The sequence below is a fragment of the Schistocerca cancellata genome, chromosome 12, assembly GCF_023864275.1.
Source record: "Schistocerca cancellata isolate TAMUIC-IGC-003103 chromosome 12, iqSchCanc2.1, whole genome shotgun sequence".
NCBI lineage: Eukaryota > Metazoa > Arthropoda > Insecta > Orthoptera > Acrididae > Schistocerca > Schistocerca cancellata.
The window spans coordinates 47,446,834-47,467,376 of NC_064637.1; the positions used below are offsets into that span (position 1 = coordinate 47,446,834).

The following is a 20,543-nucleotide window of genomic DNA, read 5'->3' on the forward strand; positions in this document are numbered from 1 at the left end:
ATCAAGGTCGTTATTACTGCCAGAGGTAGCTGTTCTGGGTACCGATTTCTCAGGATCTAAGCATCCAAATTGCGTGAAAACGTAATCACATGTCAGTTCTAGTATAATATATTTGTCCAATGAATACCCGTTTATCATCTGCATTTTTCTTGGTGTAGCAATTTTAATGGCCAGTAGTGTATCATATTCTAGTGGCACTGGACACATTCCTTGAGGGTGCTGCATTTTTTTATTTATTTTACTTTATTTATTTACTTTTTCTGGCAGTGTTTCTTGCTAGACTAGCATTCATGAAACATAAATCTGATTATGAAGAAACAATTAGGCTACAGCCCATAGGTTGTTTTCAGAATGATTAGTCTGCTGGTGTCTCCAATGCTACACAATCTGAAACCATTCATGACTGGTGTCGCTGATATTTCTTTTGAGAAGCAAATGAAAAAGGTTTGAATTTTTCAGTCATAGTCAGTTCGGAGTAGGAATTAAGCTCCATGGAGAAGAAATAAAAACTTTGAGGTTCACCAATGACATTGTAATTCTGTCAGAGACAGCAAACGACCTGGAAGAGCAGTTGAACGGAAGGGACAGTGCCTTGAAAGGAGGATATAAGATGAACATCAACAAAAGCAAAATGAGAATAATGGAATGTAGTCGAATTAAATCAGGTGATGCTGAGGGAATTAGATTAGGAAGTGAGACGCTTAAAGTAGCAAATGAGTTGTGCTATTTGGGGGAGAGGGGGGTGGGGGGCAAAATAACTGATGATGGTTGAAGTAGAGAGGATATAAAATGTAGACTGGCAATGGCAAGGAAAGCATTTCTGAAGAAGAGAAATTTGTTAACATCGAGTATAGATTTAAGTGTCAGGAAGTCGTTTCTGGAAGTATTTGTATGCAGTATAGCCATGTATGGAAGTGAAACGTGAACGATAAATAGTTTAGACAAGAAGAGAATAGAAGCTTTCAAAATGTGGTGCTACAGAAGAATGCTGAAGATTAGATGGATAGATTACGTAACTAATGAGGAGGTATAGAATAGAATTGGGGAGAAGAGGAGTTTGTGGCACAACTTCACTAGAAGAAGGGATCGGTTGGTGGGGCATATTCTGAGTCATCAAGGGATCACCAGTTTAGTATTGGAGGGCAACGTGGAGGGTAAAAATCATAGAAGGAGACCAAGAGCTGAATACACTAAGCAGATTCAGAAGGATGTAGGTTGCAGTAGGTACTGGGAGACGAAGAAGCTTGCACAGGATAGGGTAGCATGATGAGCTGCATCAAACCAGCCTCTGGACTGAAGACGACGACGACGACGACAACGCGACGACAACAACAACAACCAACAACAACAACATCAAGTCTTCAGTTCAAAAATTGGTTTGCGACAGCTATCTATGCTTGTCTACCCTGTGCAACCACCCTATTTCTGCACGATTACTGCAACTTATATCCAGCTGAACCTGCTTCCTATACAGTGTGTCCCACGAGGAATGGCCAGTATTCAGGGATAACACAAATGATCATTCGAAGCAAGAAATTTTAGCCACGTGAGTTCTAAAATGCACTTTTCATGCTTGAATCTGTGACACAAATCTCTTCTACTACACCATCATTGCTTTCCATACTTTGGGAGGGGTTAGTATGGACCAACGCAAGAAAAAATTGTGTTGGAAATGAGCACATGTTCAGTAGAAGAGATATGTTCCACAGTAGCAAAGACGAATAAGTGCTCATAGTTCTTAAAGTATGCACTTTAGAACCCATGTTTCCAACACAATTTTTTCTTGTTTTGGTCCATGCTACCACCTCCCAAAATATAGAAAACAAAGAGCCTGCAGTAGAAGAGATTTGTTTCACAGTATTTCAGATAAAGAAGTGCATATAGGTCTTAAGGTACCCATTTTAGAGCCAATGTTTACTCAACATAATGAATGTTCCTGCCATATACCTGACTTTTGATCATTCCTCGTGGGACACCACATATTTAATCCTTGGTCTTCCTTTACACATTTTACCCTTCTGTGCCTCTTCTCTTCAATCCCTAATTATTTCTTGGTGCCTCTGGACACGTCCTATCAACCTACCCCCCCCCCCCCCCAGTTTTTTTTATTTTTTGTTTTTTTTTTTAAAGCTGTGCTGGAATTTCTTTCTCGTTGATTCGATTTGGTACTTCTGTGTGAGCCTGCCATATCTGCCTGGCTTACAATGCTGTTGGCAAACCTTGAAATTTTTATTTTTTTCGCTTGAACTTCAAATTCCTTTTTCAAATTTCTCCTCACTTTCTGATACTGGCTGCTACATGCACAGACTGAATAATATGATATTTTACAGCTCTGCCTCACTCTTTTCTCAACTCCTGCCTCCTCCTCATGTCCTTTGACTCTTAAAGATTTAGAACATCTTGCTGTAAAATTAACAAAAAAACACACAGACACATTGGCTAAAACTCACCTTCATGTGTTTCAACCATCATAACAGTCACTGAAACAATGCAGGTTCTCTTTCTTCCACAAACAAAGTGACTTTCTATTAGCCTGGATTCTGGTTGACCTGGAACCCCCCGCCCCTCCCCACCTACGATACTACTCACATCATAAAGGAAAGCCATGTCAAACAACCTGAAAATTGGAATATTCTCTACCAACTGATGTATATTATTGTGTTAACTCTGGTAGCTGTAGTGCAGGGGTTTCTAAAACCCCATACATACTCATGAATAACACTGCATATCAACTGCTTTAGCATGAAATGCCGATAGTAATCAGCAGTGAGGCAACAGTGCAGTTGTGTAAATGGTGGCACAAAGCTTACAGTACCTGAAAGATTACGTTATATTGTGAAAGCGTATGTGGGCTGTGTCATTCAAGCACTGCTGGCCAACTTTTCGTGCAGTATCCCAAAATCCGTATTTTACCTGCATCGCAAACGGTGTCTCGGTTATATGTACAGACTGAGTATATCTCTTGCCGTTTGTTATGTCCACAACCAACAGTGCAGTCTCAACATGGTAAACAAAGAAATAAACAGCAGTAAGTGAGGAAACATAAAATTAAACAAAGTAAGCATGTTTATATGTCACAATGAAGCAGCAAAGTAAGGGGCTGCATCTTTACTCCATGCAACATCTGCTACGACAAACGACGAAAGCCCTCACTGGTAAAATCAATTCATTTCATCTTCTTACTTTCACTTGCATCACAAAAATCTACATTAAACTTTGACAAAATGTTTGTGGTATCTCTTGCTTTTCCCATCTTGTTAAGATAATAGCACCAAACTATGTTGCAGTAAATGAAATTCCAGTGCAGTCTAATGGGATAGTCTAGAATAAAAATATGAGAAAGCAGGCAATATAGTCAGAATGTTGACAGACCATAAACTACATCTCAAATTTCCAAGATGCAGTTGACCACTGAATCACAATCTGTATAACGGTGAGAAGAAAACAAAGTATGCTTTTGTATGACTAGCAGCAACATAAAACATGAGTATAATTTCCATGTGACAGTGAGAGCAATTATCTTGATACATACTTTTGACAAAATAAAACTGTGAGTCTGAGCAGCTATGTTTCCTTCTCTTTTTAATACAAAGCTGGAGGAAAAAAGAAAAAAGAAGAAGAAACAGGTATTACTAGAAGAAGAATAAATGAACTGATTACACATTGAGTATCACTCTGCAACAGGTACAACAAGAATGCCAGATTAATTTTGGTTTAAATGTTGGCATGAAATTAAAACAACTAAGCATACACATCAATATACAGCTTTGTCACATATCTACAAACTGCCATGTATTAGAATTGAGACAGGATACAAAAACAACAAAATAGAAAATAAAATCATCACACAATCGTGTGCAGCAGTACCTGTCGGAGGTCTTCGCTGGGAGATGCCAGCTGTGCGACGAGCGCCCTCATGAAGGGCCGCAGCGAGCACAGGAGGGCCTTGTTGGCGCCGTCGCCAAACGTCAGGTTTGTCAGCGCCATTCCGGCAAACCGCCTGAGTGTCACGCATGCCTGGTCGGATGTCGCTCCACCGTGGGCCTCGTGGTCCATCTGCACAATAACGACAAACAGCCCTCAAATGTGTGCTCCAAGTGACGCTTTACTAGTCATACCTCAGCACGTTCAGGTACAGAAATGTTTTTGCGGTATGACTTGCTGCAAACATTACTCTACACAGCAGCAGGGTAATGAAAGTTGTTATTTCAGAAACTGTCAAACTGTTTCTAATTCATTTTCTTACATTTATTAACAGTACCATATACAACAACATTCACTGTCACCACCTCTATTTGCAGTTCATTTTTGTGTGTGATATCACTTTCTCAGTTTATTTACATTTTAAATGCTTTCCCTATTGAATCCTGTCATCTTTGCCATCACGTAATACACATCTATACTACACCATAACTTCTCTTGATAGGCACTTCTTGCTCGTGGTCTTGCGGTAGCGTTCTCGCTTCCCACACACAGGGTCCCAGGTTCGATTGCCGGTGGGGTCAGGAATTTTTCCTGCCTCGAGATCACTGGGTGTCGTCTTCATCATCATCATTCATCCCCATTACGGTCGGAGGAAGGCAATGGCAAACCACCTCCACTAGGACCTTGCCTAGTACGGCGGTGCGGGTCTTCCGCATCGTCCCCTACACTCTTCGGAGTATGGGACCTCACCTATGAGATCAGTGGTTGAGGCAAGGCATCATGTTATCTATGTATCCACATAACCTATATGTCACCTTTCTTGTAAAGAGACACGTCATTGTAAGAAACAAGTCAGGCTGAGTACTTGACCAGCCTATGTATCTTCATAGTCTGATGTACCACTTTTATTTCAATCATAAGATGAGATTTCTTCCCAAACTCATCATTTGAAAAACACAGGGTTGTCTTACATTTGCAGATTAAACTAATGTTGCTGGGGTCAACATTTTTACATAATTCTGAAAAGCTGCACACAAGGGTTTTCTTACATTTATATATGAAGGATTGACAACTGATGTCCCACACAGATTTATTTTGGAGAATATTGTCATTTTCTCACATCAATATAGATGTGAAATCTGCTAGGTGAAACTATTATCCCATTTGCTAGGCACAATTGATGTTTTGCCAACCTATGAGCATTAGACACACACTGCCGCAACTGGCAATGACTGTGATCTAGGCTTTAGCCCAGGAGACAAATTAATGCTAACAAAATACATTCACATTGAACACTTGAAACACAGCACAGCAAATGAAACACGAGCTTCAACAATGACACTAAATTAGCTACTGCTCTACAGTACTGTTGTTTTTCAAAGCTGCTACAGTATACATACACAGGGTGTATACGTGGACAAGGAAAAAAAAATTCCGGCTTTTTCCCCGGATTTCCCAGTTAAAAATACATTTTCTCCCAGGTGAAAATACACTTTTTCTGTGTTAAGTGACAGTATACTCTTCCTCGGCACTGTAGAACTCATCAATCCTTTGAATGTTCATGGTTTTATATACCGACGTAGAATTTCCCAGCACTTTTAGAAAACTGAACTCAGAGGGGGGGAAACGCGTTTTGAATGACCTTTGATGTGCAGCAACATGTACGCTGCATATTTTCGTATTACAAAGGTATAAATCTGAATTATGTCACTTTCTGAAGCATTCAAATCGAGATTGCGATGCGCTTTTATAGGCCAGTCATAGCCCATGTCCATGATCTCGCCAGATGATGACATAATAGGACACGTGATGAAGTCAGCCAATAGCAAGATCACTCTTAAATAGCGCAAACACACAAATAAGGAAAGTTACTGGTTTAAATTAATATACATAGCATTCACATAAGAAAATTAATAAGCTGGAAGGGAAGCTAAGGTTCCACATATAATGTTTATCCTTTTTGCGCATGTTACACTTTAAGACACATCACACAATGTGCCAGTAAATTTTTGATAATGATGTAAATGTCTGATCTTCTGGGCTGGAAATTCTTCTAAATGGTCATCCTCAAAGAGTTGATTTTTAAATGAGAGTCAAACGCTTCGTGATTTAAGAACTTCATCGCACATAGTTCATCTTGCGTAAACGGAAATTTACTTTGAAAGAAAGCTTTTCAAACCACCAATCGCAACATTTTCCCGCAACCTGTTAGAAATAGGTTCATTTCAGCAGTTGCCAGAGCGCGCCAGATAACGGGTGTCACCGCACTTGCGCAGCTATGATGACGCAGGAAACCTGATGTTACTACGTGTAAAACACTAAAAGATCTTACATTATGATATAAAAGAAACAAGACATTAGAAAATACTTCAAGAGCATCAGAATTTCGTGAACCATACTAAAATGCATAATTCGGCTTAAAGTGCACATTAGTATGTCCAGATTCGGATGCAAATTTTCTTGGAGTACCAGTACCGTATTATCTCATGTTTAGTTCTTTATTATGGCAAATGCATGTGTGTACTTGAAATTCAGCAAACAGTTCAAACTAGCCAACAGTGTGAAATTGAACACTTAGTTTCAAATAAATTGACTGCCTCAGCAGAAAAGATTTAGTTAAAGCCAAATCTCTTCAACAAACCGACAAAAAAACTTCATTGTTCTGCAAGGTGATTAATGCTTGACTGTCAGAAAGGTGGACATAAAATCTGAAACTAATAACATATTTTAGCCTTCCGTAATTATGCGAACGTATTTTAATTCATTTGCTAGCTCCCAGCCACAAAAATCTGTTTTGTTTTCATTTAACATGAGAGCAAGAAACAAGAAGAAAACAACAAAACCACTGAACGTAAACAAAGGTCACATGGAGACGACCCACCTCCCTACCACAACTCACGACTGCTCTGTCCTCTGTGCATCAGCCCCTGATCTACTAATTTCTGAACCAGGACAATACTACATACTAGATAGTGGCACCCAGCCACACTTCTGTAACCAGAAGCAACTGCGCATGCCCAAGAGCCCGCCCGCAACTGCTCAAACTAATCTAATTTAAACAGTTGTCACGCCACGCTCATCGGAGGCAATTTGTTGTTATGAAGCATTGCCTAGTCTTTCTAAAACCTTTGACACACTTTGCTGCTGGCAGACGCTCATCTGAGCACTGTGTTTTGTTGTTGTATATGGCGCACTTCCTTTGCAACTTAAGTTTCATTTCTGTTTCCTTTTTTTCTCTTGTTCAAGCTTTGTCACTGCAGAATAATTCTGCAGTAGCGGGATACAGTAATATCCTTTGTTAGAGTATCGGTTCTTACCAGCCAAAATGCCAAAAATGTAACTGAAAACTACAACAATGAAAAGTTCCCGGAAGTCTAAACAATTCCCGGGTTTTTCCCGGGTGAAAAAATTCCCGGGTTTTTTCTCAGCTGTCCCAGGTCGTATACACCCTGATACATCTATAAATTCAAATCTGTAAAATTTTGCTGGTTCAGCTGTAGGTAGCCAAGAGGACAACATATTGTTGTCATTCAGTTTGCTTATATTGTCAGTGCTGTATGAAATGTAAAGTACAGTAATTGATAATGGATGCAACTTACAGCCACTGACTCACTGAGAAATGTTAATTTTAAATTAGTGGTTGTTCAGAAAGACTGCTCAGCAGGAAGAAAATTTGTAGTCACAGGAGCAAACATTTGTGGATGGTGTCCAATGTAGAACAACTTAAAGAATACCAGTGCCACATGCCAAACTTTCAGGACCAAAAAGGGGAAGGTTTCACTAACTGGAGCAGCAGGCTCAAATAAATTTTCCTTTTAATCTTCATCATTCATGTGCAGGTTGAATGGTTGCCAGTTCCAAAATTTTTGTTTGTTTCTTCCATCCTGGCCATTCTTGTAATACTTATAATATAAAGATAACCTGAAATCACTTCTAATCAACAGTGGTTTATTGGTTGCAGTACGCAAGTGGTGAATATGTTGATTAATCACGTTTGCCCTGCATTTCAAGCAAGTTTCAGTTTGCACCACTAAATTGTGGATTCCCAGTACAAAGAATGACTGCAGCTGGCTCCAGAACTATTCTACAAAGCTTACTTAACTGGCATATTGGTAGTTAAATGGCAGTCATTGAGGGCAGTTTTAAGTGTTCCACAGGTATAGTACCTGAAGGGCAATAGGCTGGAATCGTATACGAGAGGATCAAGGGCACCTGTAATATTATTGGGATTTCTGTAGTATGAAAGCTGTGAGTACCCTTGGAAAGGCATAAGACATTTGTTTTATATAATTTACGTAACTGTAAAGATGCGCATCTAGCGCAGATGCTAATACATCAATTGCGTAGTCAAAGAAACATTTTAACAGAAGCTGAACTGACGTTCCGCTTTGATCTAATAAAAGATGACAGTAAAAAAAAAAACTTTGGTAGATCTTCAGATTTTAATGTACTTCTTCTGCTTGTATTGTGAAAACGTAAAGAAGGTCGACTTTAAGCTAGAAAAGTGAGCGGTCTTGCCAGCGTGCAGACAACATTATTAATTAATAAAATTCAAGTAATTTATGTTCGAAACTGTAAATCGGCAAATTATTTTTATGAAGGTGTTGAACAGTGCAAGAATTGCCTTTAACGAAGGAGAAAAGTAATGACTGTAATTTGTGACAAAAACGTAAACCAAGGAGACAGCACAGGGCAGGCTGAAATCTGATTGCACCATACAGTTAGAAAAGTACTCTATAAATAAGCCCTAATTGCTTGTGAGAATTGTTTGAATATATTTAGTGTTTACCAGATTTCTTATTATATTCTTTTCCTTTATACTTTTTTAACCTCCATGCCATATTATTTTTATAAATGTCAAACAGCCTCTACTACAGCAGAGAATACTGCGGCATCCTGGTCGTGTACAGAAGGCCGCCCCTTGTCTTCTATACATCTCATAGCTGCCCCATTTATTAATGATTTCATTTGCAAATGCAATTTTTTTTACTGTTCATTGTTAAAGGTCCCTTAGGTAATTATAAAATTCATACTGATTACATAAAGAAATCTGGGTTGTTCTTTTCCAAGTAATAGAAGTTTTTGCGTAATCAAAAACTAGCCTCCTTCTGACAACGATCAGGAGCCGACCAGAAGACGGACGTCTTCGACTGCTTTCATGTCTCCTGTTGCAAAGCTGTGCCAAACTTGGAACGCGACATTCTAGTATGAAACACAGATTTAAATTGAAAGAATTGAAATATATTTAACCTAATAATAATTTTTTTTATCATACTAGACACCCCAACAGAAATGCTGCAACAATTTTTGATTCATCATTATCACTGACTGTAGAAAGTAGTTTTGTATACACTATCACTGGTTGTAGTTTATGAAGCAAAAGAAAATGAGCTCCACTTCCTTGCAGTTTACATTAAAATAATACTGTTCATGCACAACTTATGCCATAAACTGAATCTGTTATCAGGACAATGAAACCGTTGACAGCATCTCACATTTATATGTGTTACACTTCCATGAACATTTAGAAACATATTCATATATTCTCCCTATGCTATTGCATTACTGTATGTGACCTAACAAGGAGCATGCGCTCTTCAGCACATCGTATATCCTCTGCATTTTCTCAGTACAACTCATTTTTCACATTATTTCATAATATGTCAAATAAGGTGAGGCAGCACTGCAAAAAGGTGGTTTGGAATTAACAGCTGACAATATCTTACAACGGACAGCATGCACAAAATACTTTACAGACAAACAATAAAATCTCTGCACACGCTTACAAAGTTTACATCAGTAGAATTCTCATATAAAAGACAATCAATGCTTAACCACGTCACTCGTGGGGAGAATGGAGGTGATCCTTACAATAATAACAGAAAATTTACAGTTGACATGACTGGAATATATTAATACTTTTAAACAATATATCTTCTTTTAAAACATATAAAATTACTAAACCTTTTTCATTAATAATGAACTCAATCTAATTTACTTGAAGATATGGCTTGGACTTAGGATTTTTGGGCTGTGCTTGCATATTTCTCTCCACACATCTATTGTAAAACAGTTTCAGGACAAATTTCAGTTCCTGGAAGTTGCAGGTTTCCATCTGGAGTAGGGAACCGTTTGTGTGTGGCAGAAAGTGGTTAAGTCAGATAGCTGCCATCATCAGGATACAAGGTTGATTCAAATGAAGACTTTAAAGTTTCATAAAAGTTCATAAAGTTGTATGATGGAGTTGGTAGATAGTAATTTTCTCTGGGGTTCAGAAAGTGACCGACAGGTGGCAGAGAGAAGACAACAGCATCCACAACAAGATGGCTGACCTTCTGTCAACAAGCACTGTGACTGAGCAGTGATCTGCGATGTTTTTGTTGGGTGGTGAAGGGGTCAAACCAATCGAAATTCATTACAGAAGGACAGCACAGTACGATGATTCATGTTTGTCTTTGCAGCAAGTGTACAAATGGTGTAGGGAGTTTAAAATCAGTTTAACTTCTGTGAAGGTAGGCTCACTTTGTAGTGACGGACAGAACAATGTGTCAGTGGAAGAGATTGTAAAGTAGAGCAGATGCATAATTCTGAATCAAACAGCCACAAGACTGAAGATTAGTACTGATTTACTTCAGAATACTGTTCACGATGTACTGCATTTCAGTCATGTGTCTGCAAGATGAGTGCCACATCAGATGACTGCCACACTGAAAGAACTTTTGCATTGTTTCCACGTCGAAGATGATGCATTTCTGGGAAAAACTGTGTGGTGTCACAAGGCTTAGGCCTGTCCCACCCCTCATTAAATCGACCAAGACTTATACAAATAATTGTAAGAACAGTTATTATTATTATGTTCTTTAAGTCTGTTTTTGGGTTTTCGGAAATTTTGTGGGAAGAAAGTTTATTTATGTTGCAGATAACATGGAAGACGTTGCCCAACGATCACCATGAAAGTTTGACATAGCGGCAAGTGGGCAAGGAATAAAACGAATGCTGCAAACTACCGCGAGCCATGGAAGAGCCTGGGCCGCAAGCGCGTCGAGCTTCCTAGGTCGTTGTTGGACAACATCAAAAGAAGAGATAGTCTGCTTTCTCTTTGTAAACAGATCGATCGAGTCTTGAAAGGTTCATCTAAAACGTATAGGCTGGTGACACATTAGGTGGGACCCGATGCCTGTAATACTTCCATAGTTATTAAAAAGTTGTTAAACGGCAAAACCAATAGTTCATCATTTATATAGATAAAAAGTAGTAAAGGTATAGGAAAGGAAGAGTTGCGGCATCAGAACGAAAAGTGATACATCACTCAGCAGTGAAGGAGGACGTAAACCGCGGGCGTTACGTGGTGAAAACAAATCAACTGATAAAATAGTAAGTCTGTAATTAAGCATAAAGCCATGTAACACTGCAACTGTTACAGGTGATGAGACATGGATCCACTATCACAAACCAGAAACAAAAATGTCAAGCACGCAATGGCACCACAGCTCATTGCTGAAATGAAAAAAATTCCGCAATCAACAGTCTGCTGGAAAAGTCTGTGCTCATTTTCCTCTAGGGTGCACATGGAGTAATTTTGGTGCATTCAAATTTCACCCTACAATTAGGAGTAAACAACAAAAACTTCTGATTTCAGGCATATTGCTACAGTATGACAATGCCCAAATGCATACAGCCTCTAAGACAGCTGAGGCTATTCAGAAAATTAAATTTCAGTGTCTGGTAGATCATCTTTATTTACCAGACCCCATTCCTAGTGACTTCCAGCTGTTTGCTGCACTCAAAGAAGCAATGGGGGTGACAAAGAGGTGAAAACTGTAGTGCATGACAAGCTATACACACAGCCAAAAGATTTCTTTCATCATGGTATCTATGCACCCAGGATCAGTGGAATACATGCATTCAATGTCAGGGAGAGTATGTCAAAAAAATGACACGCGAGGTTTTTTTTTTCGTTCTTACAATTAAAAATACTATAGCATCATACTTTGAAATAACTTGGTGCATTGCTACAAAAAAAAAATTAAGAGCATAACAGGATAACATTGGCCCACACATAAAACAAAGAAAACCAAGACTGTGTTATCGCACGCTGCAATATCTGCGATACTGAACTGTGTAATCACTCAGTACAAGCCTTCAATTACTTCTATTTCATAATGACTAAAGCCATAATTACATTATTCCTAACAATATTCTAGATGAGACAACACTGCGCAATTTGCTCCTTTCTGAAAGAGGCTTGGGAGCATTAACTCGAAACAATAATGCCAATAAGGTTGCATTCACCTTCCTGACTGCGAGAAGAACACACACGAGAAACTAAACACCTGAATTACCTGGATGAGTTCCGCAACAGCAAGCAGTCCACCTAGGTGGCACATGGCGTGGCGATGCTCTTCATCAAACGATAGCTTCATGAGTGCTGCAATTGCTGGACCAGGGTGGTGGTCTGTTTCATCTGTTATAAAAATAATACACACTCAAAAATTGTGCAATGCTCACTGTTCGGTAATAAAAGTGTTGTGGATTTATTTTATTTAATTATTTCAATCCCAACTTTTCAACAAGAAACAATCATTTATGGTAAGATAACAAGTGAAACGAGTTGTTTATTAAATGAAGCTTAAGAAATGTAGGTTAAGGCTTAATGCCCCAAAAGCACACAGATCATTATGAAAGAAGGAAGTTGTCAATAAATGCAAAATTATTGGTAGGCTTGTTGTTAACAACTATAAAGTGAGTCTTTAACTCCTCACAGTTTGGATCAGAACAATATTAGTTATATTTTTGGTGTTCATGTCGTACATGGAAGTTATCAAATAACACATAAATGTTATAAATACTAAGTAATGTGGTAAACAGGCAAGGCTCAGCTAATATGATGGAGGATCGCAAAGAAACACAAAATAATTTTTTTCTCCACTGGTATTGCTGCGGGAAGGTTGAAATTTCACTATGAGAGACTTCGAAGTTTGCACTACAGAGCATATTTTGTTTTCATGTACTACTCTAGCAAGAGGAGCCTGAACTATGAAACAAACATGGTGCACACGAAGCATAATTCGATATTTGTGGGCCAAAGGACATAAAACAGAGTGAAATTCACAGGGACATGCGTGGCACGTATGGGGACGAATGTTTGTCTCCAGGTGGTGTGTATTCTTCCAAGAGGGGCGTGTTAACCTTACTGGTTTCCCACGCTCCACGTGACCGGTAACAACGGCAACCCATAGAATGTCAGAGACATTGAGGCAGCAATTTTGAACAACCAGCGTGTGCAACTACAAACCTTATCGCAGTGGTTCAATATTTCCCATGGTGCGGTATATGATACTGTTCGTGGCGTGTTGAAATTTCGTAAGTTAGCCCTCACCTGGTGCCTAAGAACCTGACAGGCAACCACAAAGGCCAGCCCATGATGACATGACTTTCTGAAATGAATCAGCACTGGTGATGAGTCATGAACATACCACTACACACCCAAAACTGAGCAGGCATCTATGAAGTGAAAACATGATGATTCCCCAGTACGAAAAAAATTCAAAGTGAGTCAAGTTGCTAGGAAAGTGCTTGCGACAGTGTTCTGGAATAGACATGGTGTGTTATTGGTGCACTCTGCTGAACATGGAACCACTGTGAATGCTGCAGCCTACATTACAACTAAGTTGCATCTTGCCTTTCAGAACGAGTGCCACAACATAATAATAATAATAATAATAATAATAATAATGGATGATAAATCTCTGATCAAGTATAATGTAGTCCAAACCTTGCTCCTAGAGAAGTTCAGCTTCTCACATAGCTAAGAATTCCTGGATGGGAAATATTTCATAAACAATACCATCTTAATAACGCTGTAAACTGGCTCAATGACCTGGTGGCAGCCAACTTCTTCTTCAGTATATTTGTCTTACTACTGGTCTCCACTAGACCCTCTCACCTTTCCTTTGTCCTTCATCTCTCCTTTAATCTGCTGCTAACTTTGTGAATTTCTAATGTCAGCTAGCATCCCAAACCGTTTTCTTACTTTCCCTCCCTTTCCTGTAGTCTTCCTTTCTATAGCTCTGAGTCAGACGCAGTTTCTTCATGCTGTATCTCCCAACCAAGATGTTTCCCTCATTCTTACCATTTCCACTACCTTTCCTTCCTCTCCAATTGTTACAAACACTTCTTTATTTCTCGTTCTGTCAATGCATTTAACATTCAACATTTTTTCTCCACAACCACGTTTGAATACCACCCAAGTATTTTTCCTCTTTTCAACTGTCCACATTTCACTGTCATGTAAAACTACACACCAGAAACACCCACCGGATGAAGCGCAAAAGCATGGTACCTGACTATGACATGCAAATTGTAAAGCTCATGGAGCAACACTATTTCTTTTAAATAACAGACGATTAAAGGAAGACATCGAAGTAATACGGAGGCGGGTTACTAGATTTGTGAATGGTATGTTCGATCAACCTGCAAGTATTATGGAGATGCTTCTTGAACTCTAATGGGAATCCTTGGAGGGAGGATTATGCCGTTTCTGCAAGGCACTGTTGTGCACATTTAGAAAACAAACATTTCGTGCTTACTGCAGAACAACTCTACTTGCTGCCAACATACATTTCGTGTACAGACCATGAAGATAACGTGGAAGAAATCATGCCTCATACAGAGGCTTTTAGACAGCTTTTCTTCCCTTGTTCTATTTGCAAGTGCAATAGGAGAGGCTAGGACTAGCAGTTGTACACGGTACCCTCCGCCATGCGCTGTATGATGGTTCAGTTTGCAGGGTATGCATGTATATGTAGATTATGAAAGAAAATAAGCTCCAATGTTATAAGAAGGGACCTGAAAAATTTGCATCTATTTTTGGTGACATTTAAATGATTAGACATGCAAATTTGAAAAAAAAAACTGTCTTGCTATGTGCCCGAGGGCAAAGCTTAGCACTTTGAAACTAAAAATTAAAAACACGGGGTGATTGGAGAGCTTTTTGACTGGAATGTTTGCCTTTGCAAAAACTTCCACAGCTTTGTTTTTTTCTCCAAAATGGTCTTTGTTTTCTTCTTCTGGCTCTGTTTGAGCATTCAACAAATTATTGCTTCCACTGAGAATCAGCAGAAATTTCCAGTTGGTGGGCAATGTGTTCCTCTGATTTAAGGTGTTTCTAGACACTGTTTTTCTTTTCCCATCCAATTCGATGATTACAAAAGTGACAGAATATTAATTTCAATCTTTCATGGACATTATTACCCATATAACTCATACTTGACAACACTAGAGAGAGAACAGACAAGGTAGGACCAAAAATAACTCCGTTCACAGATTAGAGGAAGACTTTTAGTGAGGTCGAAATAAGTTGACAGGTTTTGTTTTCTGGTCACTATATTGAAAATTGCAGAAATGAAAAAACTGGCTTTCGGCTGCAAATGTAAACGAACTAGAATTATGACCACCAGAGGGAAAAGGATCCACACAGGTAAACAAGCCCCACCTCCCTCTCCTCTCACAAGGCAACCAGCCTACACCTTCGTTCTGTGGTTCTGCAAAAACAGAATTGACACATGGTCACAGAGGTTGCTGATCCCTTGTGGTGTTGTGAGTGTTGTAATCAAACTCCAAGGTGGACCAGGGTTAGTCTGTCCACTTGTTTCAAAACAAGAAAGGAAAGCAAAGAGCAATAAACAACACAAACTATTTAGCAACAGCTACCACACAATTACTTGCTAAGGTTGGCAGTCTTGTAGACGTGGTTATTCACACCTGAACTCTACCAGTATTTGATGCAACCACAACTCGAAACACCAGCCATCTAAAGCTGCCACGTTGAAGCGTTCACATTTAACCAACTTTTGAACTTTGGCTAGCAGACAAATACACTCATTTCTTTGGTCTAGTATGCTAGTTCCATGGCTGACTCTTACATTGTATTACATAGTGTGTATCTTATGGAAACCATTCAACAGCCCATAACTGACTTGGCATCAGAGCATCAAGTGCACAGACAAATTTTTATTTTGCAAATGTTATTTTTGTCACAAGTGCAGATTTTTCAGGTCCACAGTTAAAAGTGACGGATTTCTTGTTAACAAAATATATTTCTTGAATTTAATTTTTTCTCTGCTGTAGACATGTATACACATCCTACTATGCCATTCTCCAGGTGTTGTTGACATCTATAAATGTGCCGCTAGAATTTTCCTACAGTGCTGTGGATGTCTGAATGCGTCCTGTATTGTTGACCTCTCAGTACCGTGGACAAGTTACTTCCACATTTTGGTGAATAAAAAAGTTTCGAGTATTTATCATATAACATATATGCCTCAGTGTATGATATCATTTGCAAAAAATCTTGTGTCGATATGTTGAATCATTTATGAGGTATGACAAGTGTTATGACCCCATGGTTTGTGATGAGCAAGGACATGAAAGGGCGCATTGTGTGCGACTGTCCTTCACATATAAAACCCAATAACTTGAGAACAAAATGAGATATCATTCTGCTCTCAATTATAAATAAAATTTTGATACCTTATCAACATTTCATTCACTGCAATCAATGAGCTATAATCAATCATACACAAACTTTGCACAATGCATTTTTAGCTCTGCAAACTCTTTAAAATTTCGTTCAATGTTTTACTTAATTTGACGCAGCTCAGTAAGTATGATGGACAACAAACACAAATTCAGATCTTTATTGAGTGAAGATACCAGACTATAAGATATGCAAAAAACATTTTTTTTTCAGAAAATAATTTTTGAAAAATTGCGTGATAAGTATTTCAGATCGGCTGGAGCGCCGTCTCTCAGCACACGCAGCAGTATCTGGCGAGCAGTACAGCCATAACAAAGGATGCCTCAGCACAGTATGCACAGAGCACGTCTGTAGCAGTGAAAGAGTTAAAGCTAAACAGTCATCGCTCCCCGATTTAACCTCACAGCATGAGAACAGAACAGGCAAATGTCGAAAAACTGAGAGAAGTAGAAGGAAGAAGCAGATGAAGGGGTAACAAACAACGTTTTGTAAACGCCTTGATCAATGCACTGCAGATTTGTAGGCGACTATAATTATTCAGATGTTAGGTAAGGTAGAAAGCAAAGATTCCACTGACCGTCCTGTGGGGAGGGCTGCCCCTGCAGTGTGGCCCTCAGGGTCTCGCAGTACTCGCGCAGCTGCTCCAGCAGGCGCAGCACGCGCGCCTCGCGCCGCCCGCGCCTGTCGGGTTCCGGCGTCGCCTGCACTACGTTGCGCAGCGCACGTGCAGCTCGCGCCCGCACCTCCGCACTCTGCCCCGGCGAGTGCAGCAGCTGCACCAGCAGAGGCAGGCAGCCTGCGGCACAGGAAAGAGGTACCTCAGCGAGCGGGAACTCCGACGGGAACGCACGACGGACAACTGACGAGGAAGCCAGGTTACTGTTCAATGTCCTATCCAAAACGAGGTCATTACGAACAGTGTGTGAGCTCAGGCTGGACACAGATGGAGAGCGAAAACATACGTGCCATTGTTAAAAGAACCGTATCTCACATTTTAGGAAAACTGTGGGAAACCTCAATCCAGATGGCAAGATAAGCACAGAAACCCAAAAACAAGTCAAACATTCTCTCACCTAACCCACCCAAATTACATATAATTGCTTCTCAGGAGTTGATAAACAAATCATTCAGTTGACCTCATCACAGTTCAAAAGAGAAGACGACTGGCAGTCCATCAGTCACCAGTGTTGAAACAAAAGCCAAATATATGGTTCTTGCGCTTTTGAGAATGGCGGTACTATCACCTCTTGGAAGAATTGGATGGAAAAGAGAAGATATTAAAACGTTAGTGCAAAATATGTTAGTTCCCTGTTTTCATAATCAGAAGGACTTTTTTTTTCCTTTTTGTGAGTTTGTATCTTATGATAACAATATTCTCAAGTGGTTCATACTCCAATTAAATCGAGTTACGTTTCACGAAAGTTAATGATAAGAGTAACAAGTCAGGTACAGTGTTACAAACAAGGTCCAGCAATCCATTACACAAAGTTTGTTTTCACTGAGCAGTAAAAAAATCAATAACAGCTTTCAAAACTTTACTCTTCCTTACTGGATTTTTATTTTTTTAAAATTCAGTCTTGATTGCACCACGAATGCTACGAGAACATAGGTGACCGGTTTCAGTCATATCACATGACCATCATCAGACCTGTAATTTAATTTAGAAAGTAATAGTAAAACCTTACTAGATTGACAATAAAATATAACCAAATGCTTATAAGGATAAAATACAATAAGACTTGTTATACCCACGGCATCCTTCGAAGGTGGTAGGTGGAGCATTCTTCTCAGCTGCTGTGATGTCAACTGGTGTCAGCAAGTGATGGACATATGCTTAAATACGAAGATGCTCCACCTACTTCTTCTCCCTCTACCTCACGTCAACCAATCAGTGTAAAACGGGTTCACATGATCGTCAAAACGTAAAAAAGTACAATAATAACATAAAAATAGTTATGTATAAAATATCTCTTTACAACCATGGAACTACTTAAATATTGTATAAAATATCAATTAAAAGCTTTAAAATAACTGCACAGACAATGTATACTCAGTGTGCCATCTATGGGCTAAGGCGGTACTACCACAATGGTTTCAAAGTCACCGATGTTGTGAAGGTCTTTGGCATTGCGGCATCACATCAATATGTGAGTCGTGATTCAACTAACTGCAAGTATACACCTATGCTAGATTCAGTCTGTCTGTCTTATCTTAACTTTATTTGCCACTGGTGATATATGTAATAATGGAATGATCAGTTGCAGAGTGGTATGATATTACACATGATCGCTGTTCCAAAAATGTTTATTAAAATTATAGAGTTTTCCTTTTAATAGATCTTCATGTTTACAGTAAAATCTATTTTCATATACAAGAGAGTAAAGAAAAAAATAGCAACAGGGAATATGTCAACTGTGGGCCATCTTTTAACTTGAAGAATTCAGCTTATCCATTTTGCACTGTCAAAAATATCCCACATCATATTAATGTAGTGTGGCAATAAAAAATAAATAAATAAATAAATAAATAATAAAAAATAATAAAATAGAAATTTTTAAGTTATTACTTGTGCACGTAGACTGGAAACTTTATTTGCATGAATTTATCTAATATTAAAACATCGTACCCCAACAACTATCGTGGAATCTCTTTATTGTCAATAACATACGAAATTCTATCTAAAGCCCTACTAAACCGATCAGAACCTCAGCTGGATTCAAAACTAGGCGAATACCAAGGCGGATTCAGAAAAGGTCGATCACGCGTACAACAAATCCTGAACTTGAAAAACTCAATGAAATATTTGCATAGTACTTCAAACAAAAGTTACGTCATCATGTTTGTTGACTTTAAAATAGCATATGACGGTATAGACCGAAAATCCCCTTTTGAAGTGTTAGTAGAAATTGGGCTAGATCGAAAGACAACAAACATCATAAAATAAACACTCACAAGACCAAATCCAAAGTAAAATTTATGGGAGAATTGAGCACAGAATTTGAAATAGACACAGGAGTGCGACAAGGGGATGGACTGTCCCCAGTGCTCTTCAATTGTACTCTTGAAAAAGCTGTTTAAGAATGGAGAAAAGCAGGTGCACCAGCACACAGATTGGGACCAAAACGTAAGGGCATAGAATTAAACTGTTTAGCATTTGCTGATGACACGGCACTGATCGCCCAAGGCATTATCAATGCACAGAAACAGCTGGAATCATTACAAGACCAAGCAGCAAAAATAGGATTAGAAATTTCATTTGAAAAAACAAAATTTATGACTGACACCAAAGATGCACCTTCTGATCTCAAAATTGGTAATAACTACATCTCTCGAGTAAAAGAATTTAAATATTTACGTGAATGCATTGCAGAAAATTGGACTGAAAAGAAATCTGTCAGATCGAAAGTCCAGAAAATGGAGATGGTGTTTCAGTTAACAAAAAACATTTACAACAAAAAGAGTCTCTCATGAAACTGCAAAATACAGCACTACACAACAGTAATTAAACCCGAAGCTCTCTGTGCATCTGAGACACTAAATCTTCAACACAGAACACTAAAAGGGGAATTAGAAGTGAAAGAATGTAAAATAATGACGAATATCGTACGACCAAGAACTAAAGATGGTGTGCATTATCCACAACCAAATGCAGAAAAATATAAAAATAGCTCCAAAATAACAGACACAATGCACATGAGAAGAATCCAATTCATGGGACATTTAGAAAGAATGGACTCAAACAAGTAAACGCACAAAATCCATACATTTTTAAAGAACACAACTACAAGATTGAAATGGTTCAAACAAACGGGAAAAAAACGATGAGAGAATTAGGGTCTCAAATCTACACAAGAGAAATGAAATCAGGAAAATCACAAACACGCGAGGTTTTGAGGAAGAAGAGACAAAAACTAATCGACATTGTTGTGACAATGCCACGACATTTAACAGTGCCGCCACGACAGTACGCACAAACGGCGATAGAGGCGCTCCGCAACTCGGCTGAGCGTGGGAGCGCCACCTAGCTACGAACGGCGCCGGCCGCACGTCACGGCACAGCAGTCAAATGAGAGATACTGAG

General features: G+C 39.0%; 1 protein-coding gene across 1 annotated transcript in view; it reads right to left on the reverse strand.

The window, feature by feature from the left end:
- The window catches only part of LOC126109440 (uncharacterized), an 841,290-nt gene that overhangs the window by 200,274 nt on the left and 620,473 nt on the right, over nucleotides 1–20,543 (reverse strand). Inside the window, exons 9-11 of the mRNA XM_049914471.1 lie at nucleotides 17,040–17,258; nucleotides 12,267–12,388; nucleotides 3,868–4,056 (exon numbers count right to left, since the gene is read on the reverse strand). Of these exons, the coding sequence (XP_049770428.1) occupies nucleotides 3,868–4,056; nucleotides 12,267–12,388; nucleotides 17,040–17,258 (530 nt within the window). The remainder of the gene's footprint in view (nucleotides 1–3,867; nucleotides 4,057–12,266; nucleotides 12,389–17,039; nucleotides 17,259–20,543) is intronic.